Source organism: Rattus norvegicus, chromosome 8 (assembly GCF_021556685.1).
Source record: "Rattus norvegicus strain SHRSP/BbbUtx chromosome 8, alternate assembly SHRSP_T2T, whole genome shotgun sequence".
Lineage (NCBI taxonomy): Eukaryota > Metazoa > Chordata > Mammalia > Rodentia > Muridae > Rattus > Rattus norvegicus.
In genome coordinates, this window is record NC_141541.1 from 45,522,884 (window position 1) to 45,532,544 (window position 9,661).

The 9,661-nt window shown below is 43.1% G+C and overlaps 1 protein-coding gene across 2 annotated transcripts; it reads right to left on the bottom strand.

Moving 5' to 3' along the window:
• Nucleotides 1-3,973: 3,973 nt before the first annotated feature.
• Nucleotides 3,974-8,743, bottom strand: LOC148004074 (disks large homolog 5-like). Of its 2 annotated transcripts, XM_087564061.1 has the most exons (5): nt 8,593-8,743; nt 7,392-7,560; nt 6,029-6,178; nt 5,204-5,390; nt 3,974-4,255 (listed from the first exon to the last, which is right to left on the bottom strand). In XM_087564061.1, exons 1-5 carry the CDS (start codon nt 8,717-8,719, stop codon nt 4,241-4,243), a joined length of 648 nt encoding a protein of 215 aa, XP_087420187.1. In that variant the 5' UTR covers nt 8,720-8,743; the 3' UTR covers nt 3,974-4,240. The 2 variants fall into 2 exon arrangements, with proteins under 2 accessions (XP_087420187.1, XP_087420186.1); XM_087564060.1 differs by lacking the exon at nt 3,974-4,255 and having other exon boundaries at nt 5,120-5,390; nt 8,593-8,734.
• Between the last annotated feature and the right edge of the window lie 918 nt (nt 8,744-9,661).

Sequence of the window (9,661 nt, forward strand, 5' to 3'; positions counted from 1 at the left end):
CAGTAAGAATACACATTTCCTGAGATCTCTCTGTTTTATTTGAGGTACCATGTCCACCTAAGGGAGCACATGCCCTGGAAAGACAAAAGCCACCTGCAGGATCTGTGGTGATGCCTCACAGGTTAGAACCTGCAGGATCTGTGGTGATGACTCACAGGTTAGAACCTCTGCTGCTCTCTCAGAAGAAGCACATGGTTCCCAACAATGATCTACAACAGGGAATGTGATTCCTTTATTTGGACTATGAGGGAAATTCACCCAGGACAGGCCACAGACATACAGTAGAGAAAAAGACCCACTGACATACATGATCATTCTACACCTAATCCACAACAATAAAAACACAGCATATGTATGGTCTAGGACAACAGCATTTATCAAAACCTTTTTCCCAACATGACTTTGGAGGTCATTATCTGTGGGGGTATATTGAGAGTGTATTGCAAGAAAGACTGAAGCATATGGTTCTCCATTAGGATTACTTCCATATACCTTTGGAAATGTCAATTTTTCTACAGCTCTACAAATATGAATGTATATTAGTCAAAATGTGCTACACAGGATCAATAATGAACGTGTGTTGTAGACTGTTTTATTAAGATTAGCAGAAAACGCCCAGCCCGCAGCAGCTCTCTGCTCCCAAACCCAGTGGGAGAGAGACCTCACCGCCTGGTCAGGTGGGCACTCCTGAGGCTGCAGAGCGGAGGAGACCACCAACACTGCCCACCCCTGCCCACATCCCTGGCCCAGGAGGAAACTGTATAAGGCCTCTGAGTTCCCGTAGGGGAGGGCCCAGGAGCTGCAGGACCCCTGCGCCTGAGACACCGCCGGACCTGAAGGAAACAGACCGAATAAACAGTTCTCTGCACCCAAATCCCGTGGGAGGGAGAGCTAAACCTACAGAGAGGCAGACATGCCTGGGAAACCAGAAGAGACTGCACTCTGCGCACATCCAGACGCCAGAGGAAAACACCAAACGCCATCTGGAACCCTGGTGCACGGAGGATCCCGGAAAGAGCGGCCCAGATCTTCTCTGTTGCTGCCGCCGCGGAGAGGACTTAGGCAGTACCCCACGAGCACACTTGAGCCTCGGAACCTCAGGTAGGACCAACATTTCCCCTGCAAGAAACCTGCCTGGTGAACTCAAGACACAGGCCCACAGGAACAGCTGAAGACCTGTAGAGAGGAAAAACTACATGCCCGAAAGCAGAACACTCTGTTCCCATAACTGGCTGAAAGAAAACAGGAAAACAGGTCTACAGCACTCCTGACGCACAGGCTTATAGGACAGTCTAGCCACTGTCAGAAATAGCAGAACAAAGCAACACTAGAGATAATATGATGGCGAGAGGCAAGCGCAGGAACCCAAGCAACAGAAACCAAGACTACATGGAATCATCGGAGCCCAATTCTCCCACCAAAAAAAACAAGGAATATCCAAACACACCAGAAAAGCAAGATCTAGTTTCAAAATCATATTTGATCATGATTCTGGAGGACTTCAAGAAAGACGTGAAGAACTCCCTTAGAGAACAAGTAGAAGCCTACAGAGAGGAATCGCGAAAATGCCTGAAAGAATTCCAGGAAAACATAAATAAACAAGTAGAAACCCATAGAGAGGAGACACAAAAATCCCTGAAAGAATTCCAGGAAAACACAATCAAACAGTTGAAGGAATTAAAAATGGAAATAGAAGCAATCAAGAAAGAACACATGGAAACAACCCTGGATATAGAAAATCAAAAGAAGAGACAAGGAGCTGTAGATAGAAGCTTCACCAACAGAATACAAGAGATGGAAGAGAGAATCTCGGGAGCAGAAGATTCCCTAGAAATCATTGACTCAACTGTCAAAGATAATGTAAAGCAGAAAAAGCTACTGGTCCAAAACATACAGGAAATCCAGGACTCAATGAGAAGATCAAACCTAAGGATAATAGGTATAGAAGAGAGTGAAGACTCCCAGCTCAAAGGACCAGTAAATATCTTCAACAAAATCATAGAAGAAAACGTCCCTAACCTAAAAAAAGAGATACCCATAGGCATACAAGAAGCCTACAGAACTCCAAATAGATTGGACCAGAAAAGAAACACCTCCCGTCACATAATAGTCAAAACACCAAACGCACAAAATAAAGAAAGAATATTAAAAGCAGTAAGGGAAAAAGGTCAAGTAACATATAATGGCAGACCTAACAGAATCACACCAGACTTTTTGCCAGAAACTATGAAGGCAGAAGATCCTGGACAGATGTCATACAGACCCTAAGATAACAAAAGTGCCAGCCCAGGTTACTGTATCCTGCAAAACTCTCAATTAACATAGATGGAGAAACCAAGATATTCCATGACAAAACCAAATTTACACAATATCTTTCTACAAATCCAGCACTACAAAGGATAATAAAGGGTAGAGCCCAACATAAGGAGGCAAGCTATACCCTAGAAGAAGCAAGAAACTAATTGTCTTGGCAACAAAACAAAGAGAAGAAAAGCACACAAACGTAACCTCACATCCAAATATGAATATAACAGGAAGCAATAATCACTATTTCTTGATAACTCTCAACACCAATGGCCTCAACTCCCCAATAAAAAGACATAGATTAACAAACTGGATACGCAACGAGGACCCTGCATTCTGCTGCCTACAGGAAACACACCTCAGAGACAAAGACAGACACTACCTCAGAGTGAAAGGCTGGAAAACAACTTTCCAAGCAAATGGTCAGAAGAAGCAAGCTGGAGTAGCCATTCTAATACACGTGCTCCACTATGTTCATAGCAGCCTTATTTATAATAGCCAGAAGCTGGAAAGAACCCAGATACCCTTCAACAGAGGAATGGATACAGAAAATGTGGTACATCTACACAATGGGATATTACTCAGCTATCAAAAACAACGGCTTTATGAAATTCGTAGGCAAATGTTTGGAACTGGAAAATATCATCCTGAGTGATCTAACCCAATCACAGAAAGACATACATGGTATGCACTCACTGATAAGTGGCTTTTAGCCCAAATGCTTGAATTACCCTAGATGCCTAGAACAAATGAAACTCAAGATGGATGATCAAAATGTGAATGCTTCACTCCTTCTCTAAAAGGGGAACAAGAATACCCTTGGCAGGGAAGAGAGAGGCAAAGATTAAAACAGAGACTGAAGGAACACCCATTCAGAGCCTGCCCCACATGTGGCCCATACATATACAGCCACCCAATTAGACAAGATGGATGAAGCAAAGAAGTGCAGACCGACAGGAGCCAGAAGTAGATCGCTCCTGAGAGACACAGCCAGAATGGGGCAAATACAGAGGCGAATGCCAGCAGCAAACCACTGAACTGAGAATAGGACCCCCATTGAAGGAATCAGAGAAAGAACTGGAAGAGCTCGAAGGGGCTCGAGACCCCATATGTACAACAATGCCAAGCAACCAGAGCTTCCAGGGACTAAGCCACTACCTAAAGACTATACATGGACTGACCCTGGACTCTGACCTCATAGGTAGCAATGAATATCCTAGTAAGAGCACCAGTGGAAGGGGAAGCCCTGGGTCCTGCTAAGAGTGAACCCCCAGTGAACTAGATTGTTGGGGGGAGGACGGCAATGGGGGAAGGGTTGGGAGGGGAACACCCATAAGGAAGGGGAGGGGGGAGGGGGATGTTTGCCTGGAAACCAAAGAATTATTATTAATTATTAAATAAATTAAAAAAATTTTTAAAAAAAAAAGATTAGCAGAAAACATGACCGCATGGATAAAGTATGGCAGTGATCACATCATAAAATGTGCATCCAAGAAAAGAACACATTATCCACACAAAACACACTATCACTCTAGGTAAGCATTGGTGGCTTTGAATTTACTATTTAGCCCAGGAACTCTCGACCATGCAGAATCCATCATTAGCTGTCAGTTCTAAGAGCACAAGAGGGAGCAGAACACTTGAATAAGCAAGATGGTCTAAAGAGTCAAGAGTTAAAAATCAAGTTTTATTCATAAGGAATACAATTTAAAAAAATGATTAAAATGAATATTAATATAAATATATAAAAGTATTTTCAGATGTGAAAAATATTAACAAGAACATATAACTATGAAATAAGAAAACAAAAACTTCATTTAAGATCATAACAAAAATATTTCTAAACAGCATATTCTTAGTGAACATTTAGAAGCACAGTTACATTGCTGTTTCTCCTCTAGCAGGCAAAATGGCAATGCAGTTCCCAAGTGGTCTCTCATGTGGTGTTATCCTAAACAGAAAGAGAATAAGATATCAATCAGTCAGACTGGCTTAGTGAAAGATAAATTTAGTGTTTCTTAGCAAAAAATAAATTAAACTATGAGGGAGAGTATTCATCCAAAAAAATGTTGGTATTATTCAGGATGGCGGTCCGCAGGGGAATCCTGAGAAAGCAACCTATTCTTCAGGAGGCTCTCTTCCTGCTGTGTGTCCCATTCCAGCTCTTTTGCAATTCCTGAGACCAGGGAGAGGAAGGCAGTTATTCAGAAACTGATGTGTTGGGGACTTGCATGCCAGCTGTCAGGTTGCTGCCTTCTACCCACTCAGCTCTATTTTAGGTCACCATTGATGTGTTAACTGATAACATTGCTGGTGTGTCTGTGGGCAGGGCAAAGTCTACAACAACCCTGACAGTAATGTGGGCTGCCCATCTGGGCCTCAGAATTTAACCAGTGCAAACCAAGAACAGGGCAATGGGAAGAGACCTCATTGGGTTGCAGGATGAAAGGAGAAGTCAACCTGTCACCAAGATGAAAGCCAATGACAAAGAATAATTTGCCATATGCACTCGGTTCTTATCCCTGAAAGGTGCTTCCCAACTTGGAGGTCACATGACCACAGAATATCATTTATCACAGGAACAAAACTTGTTCAAAGTGGTACATAGCATCCATTCTATCACAGGGACATGCAGTAATATGATAGGTTATTCATCTGTCACCATTTCCAGACTGCAGCTTCAAAAAGAGCACCAAAGCATAGTTGTTAATAAGTCAGTTCCTGAAAAGTGGTTGTCTTCCCAGAATACTCGTGCACAGACAGAGGAATGAACATTCCATAGCATGAGGTGGTTGTATTGTTGGAGTGTACATTATTAAGGTGGTAGGGAAAGCAAACATGTATCAAATTGGCAAATGGAATCAGATATTTTTAGGCTGACACAGCTGCTTGTCCCTACCAGATGTTGCTTGGTCTGGAGGTTGTTGGTTTTCTCCTGTTCGTCTTTATCTTTCTTGTTCAAATCAAACAAAAATTTCTGTAGCAGCGGTGCAGAATCAAGCTGTTCTGCTTTGCTCTCCTTTCTGAATGGGAACAACTTCTTCTGCATACATATCTTGTCCATATGGATCCGGCTGGGCAGGTTCCTGGAAACACACACTGCATAGTTAGATCCTGCACCCTCTTCCTCCCATTCCTACTCCCAAGTCTCACAAACACGCTCTGGACCCAGATACAAGTGAAAACTTCATAGAATACATCTTGATACACACAAGGCTGCTGCACAAACATCAAACAGCCAATTCAGGGAAGACTAAATTGTTTCTGTGACCCAAGTACCAAAAAGCGTTCATTTCTCTCCACAACAACAGGGGATATACATCTATCCATGGAAGCAAAAGGCATGGGGGCAACATTAATAAATAGTGGGCAAATACCCTCAAAGGAGGTCAGTAGAATTAAGGGAAGGTCATGTTATCCATGTGGTCCACACACTGAGTTTTGTTAAACCTGGTGTGACCGCAGAGGCCCAGTTCAGCCTATTAGCCATTTGGTGAGCTGAATAAGTACTGGTCTACCTAGAGCCTTCTGAAGATGCCTAGACACTCTGGGTATGAGTAACAGTCTCCTGTGGACCTAAAAACTGAGTCCAAAAGGCCCAGGACACAGTGATGTTTAAAGAGCACAAGACATGGAGCCAGAGCTGCTAGACCTCCAATCAGAACAAAGGATGGCACCTGTGTGCAAAGCAAAGTTAATGGCCTCTCTGACGACCAGTGCTCACCGATAGAAGTTAATTTCCTTCTGGAGCTCCTGAAATTTCTCACAATGCTCGATGTTCTTCATCTCTAAGTTGTGCAGTAATGACATGACCTCCCTCTCCTTTATCTTCAATTTTTCATAAAATGGATTTGACCTGATGTAGCGGCTGGCCCTAGGAGAGTAAAACCCAATGAACATCTGCGTTTAGGAATATATGAACTCAGGCTGGGTCTTCTAGTACCCCAGCCCTGGGAGGACAATTTCTGAGTTCTACATATTGGGAGCTTCTTCAGCTTCAGAAACTTGTTATTCTGGGCCCAGGACCCCATAAGCTCAGTATCCAGATAAAGGGTTCCCAGGTTCCCTTTCTTCACTTAGAAGGGCTGGATCTGCAGTCAAGCTACTTATGCTAACAAGGGCCTAGGCCACAGCTCTCCCACATCCAAGACCTAGAAAACTGTGATTTCAATTTTCCTGTTTTGACAACAGGAATTGTACATCCTGAATAATTAATATTGTAGAGACACACAATTCACACAATTATGGAGTTGAGACCATAAATCGCCACAAAATTATAATCTGCCCAAATGGCACAAATATACAGACAAATGTGACCACATTGGCAAAGAAGTGTGCAGTTGAAAGAGGGGCTCCCAAAACAAAGCACTCACATCACCATGAAATTGTTATACATGAATATACTCAGGAAAAAACATAGACCCCTAGATTCCAAGTGTGGGGGGAAATATAAACATATAAATATTGCGCATAAGCATGTAGGTTTGTACACACAGCGACACAGAAACTGGGACACACACACAGGAAAAGAAAAGTAAACAGTAAGAGAATGAAAAAGGGAGCGAAATATGCAAACGGAGAACACAATCAGAATCAGAAAAAATGCATGCCACATTATTGGTTCAGAGGTAAACAAAAAAGAAGGAAAAGCCCTGTGTCTCTGGCCATCTAGTCAAACATTGAGATGAACAATTTGGGATCTGTCACCTCAGGCTACTGCAACAAGAGTCCTCACTCAGTCACCTTCCTAGCACACACCCAGACTCACAGCACCTAGAACCTTGCAAAGCTACCACCTGTCAAGGGCTTTCCAAATGCACACTGGGAACTCATGCTCCAGGAACGTTATCCCTGAATCCTCACTAAGGCCACAAGTTCAGATTTTCGGCTGGAGGCAGCAGATGAGACCATTTCCCATCTCACTCCTGACCAAGGGTCAGGTTCTGATCTCCTCTATATCAGAAATGAGGTTTAGGACGAGTATTTTGGGAGGCATAGCTTTCTAGACCCCAACACCTTAATAGAATACGATGGAGGTGACATTGCAGGTCCATGAGTGACACAAGGCAGTTTGGAGCAATGCATACCTGTTGTTCCTGTATCTCTCTGTCACGTAAGTCAGGAGATCTCTTAGCTCATTTCTCTCCTCAGTAGCTGACTGCAGCTGTCTAATCAGTCTCTGCTCTTCTGTGTTCTCCGTGTTGGCCTCCGTGTTGATTACCACAGGGCCAGGGGATGATGTCAGTCTCCCATCCTCTGTAGGTAGGAGAACACAAGTGAACATTTTTGAGGAAACTGATGAGTGTGCATAGACCATGGCAAGCCCCAAACAGGAGGAGAGCATGTGTAGACCACAGTGTCACCACAAAGAGTTTGTTGTTGCCTAAGAGACCTCCTAAGTGGAAGTCAACTCTCCCAGCACTCTATAGAGACCAAGAGATGTCAGATGCCGGGTGTTCCCTATGCCTGCTGACCCATGCTCCATGTACCACAGAGATGGCTTCTACGGGATTGTTATCAAGTTAACAGGGTACAACTTTCTTTCAGGACCCTCTCCGCTGTACTTTCAGAAGTCAGATGATAAATTCACCTCCAAAAGATTTGAGTGATTGGAGATACTCAGATGTCCTGCACTGATACTCTAGGCCACACCATTTGGAATTTAAAAGCATTGCGGGGGATGTCATGGTCAACGGACTTATCAATTCCCCTAACTGAAACACCAAATGCCACAGAAGTGCCAATTGGTTACAGGCTGAATCTTGGTCTACCTGCTACAAATAGTTTTAGTACTGTAAAAAAATGTTTGTAACACACAAAGTCTAATTTATAATGCTAAGGATGTCCCATCTCTGCCAATTTGAAAAAGTCAGAGGAGTTCTAAGAACATAAGGCCAGAAGCATAATTCTCTCCCTGATACTAAAGACAGAGATCTACTTTATTTAAAGAAGCAATGAGAGTGAAGTAGATTGATGCCCTGTCTAAGTTCAATAAAGTGGGACACTCAGTGTCTCCTGATCGTGTTATTATATCAATGTAACGTATCATATGCACGTTAAAAGTGAAGGCCAGAAGTTCACAGAATAATAGCATTGGCCTTACCATATCCTCCCTTTGGGGATGGGCAAACTAATGTTCTGAAATCCTTGACTTTTAGGAATTGTGATCTTCATGGAAATTCAATTCCTTTGCAGATACTCCAGTTGTTCTGGCCTATTGCTAGACAGGTCAGCATAAGCCTATTCTCCCTCTGACAGAAAGCTCAGCATACAATTCACAGAACTTACTCAGCATTCCCCAAGCCAGCTTTCGTTGTCCATCATTTATTTTTGATGAAAGGCGTGATTCCCTCACTCCAGTCTGTCCAAAATCAGCGTTCACTCTCCCAAAATTCTTGCGAAGCCGGGAAAACATGTCTTCCTGTGTATCTGCCAGGCAGGGACTGAGAAAAAGTAGGGCACTGGTGGTTACTACAACACTGGTGACATCACAGAGGATGCCAAGAACTCTCTAGGACACAATAGAATGTCCAAGAAGGGACCGCTGATGTCATGGTGAACAGACATTGCCTCCCTGCTAATAATCTCCCTGTACAGTGAATAAGCTGAGGTGCCCTTTCCTGGAGAACTTCCCAGGGCATAGTCACTGAGCAACTCCTGCTTGCAAGACCAAATTTTCGTCAAGGCTTGATTATAAAAACCTGAGTTATTCCTATACATTTTAATGAATTTTTCCCTCTAAATGCTGCCCAAAAATATCTCATCTTAAGTCAAATTATCCTTACTCATCAATATCAGCCATTAAAAATTCCTGAGAAATAATACCAGTTCGAATAAGCAGTCAGAAGGTTCTCCTGTCTCCTTATGTACACGTGCTTGAAATCACATCAAGAAATAGCCTGTAGGTTAGGTTGCGAAATGGGTGTGTGTTATGCGAACACTCATGAAGCCTTGTCCTTAGCTTAGCATTCAACAGTTGCCACAAAATTCCTTAGGAGAAAGAGTTGAAATCATTATGTTGTTAGGAACAGTGTGGAGTCCAATTGCCAAAGGAAAGTGAAATGTAGGAGCCACCAATGGAGGCACCCTCATGCTGCTTGGGGGTTCTCCTATTTTTACTAATGTCACCAAAGGAGCATTGCTCACAGGCCTCTGTAAGCTCTACCATGATATTCTGTCTGACAGTTTGTGTCTTAGGCCTTTCACAGGGCATGAACTATTTCTCTAAATTTAACCCCATTCTTCTAGTTTTGAGACCCAACCGGTGATTATCTCTTAACCCCTATGCCCTGTTTTGGTCCATATCACTTCACTACCATGTCTATTCTGAAGCTCCAGCTTCAGCTTTCCTCACCGT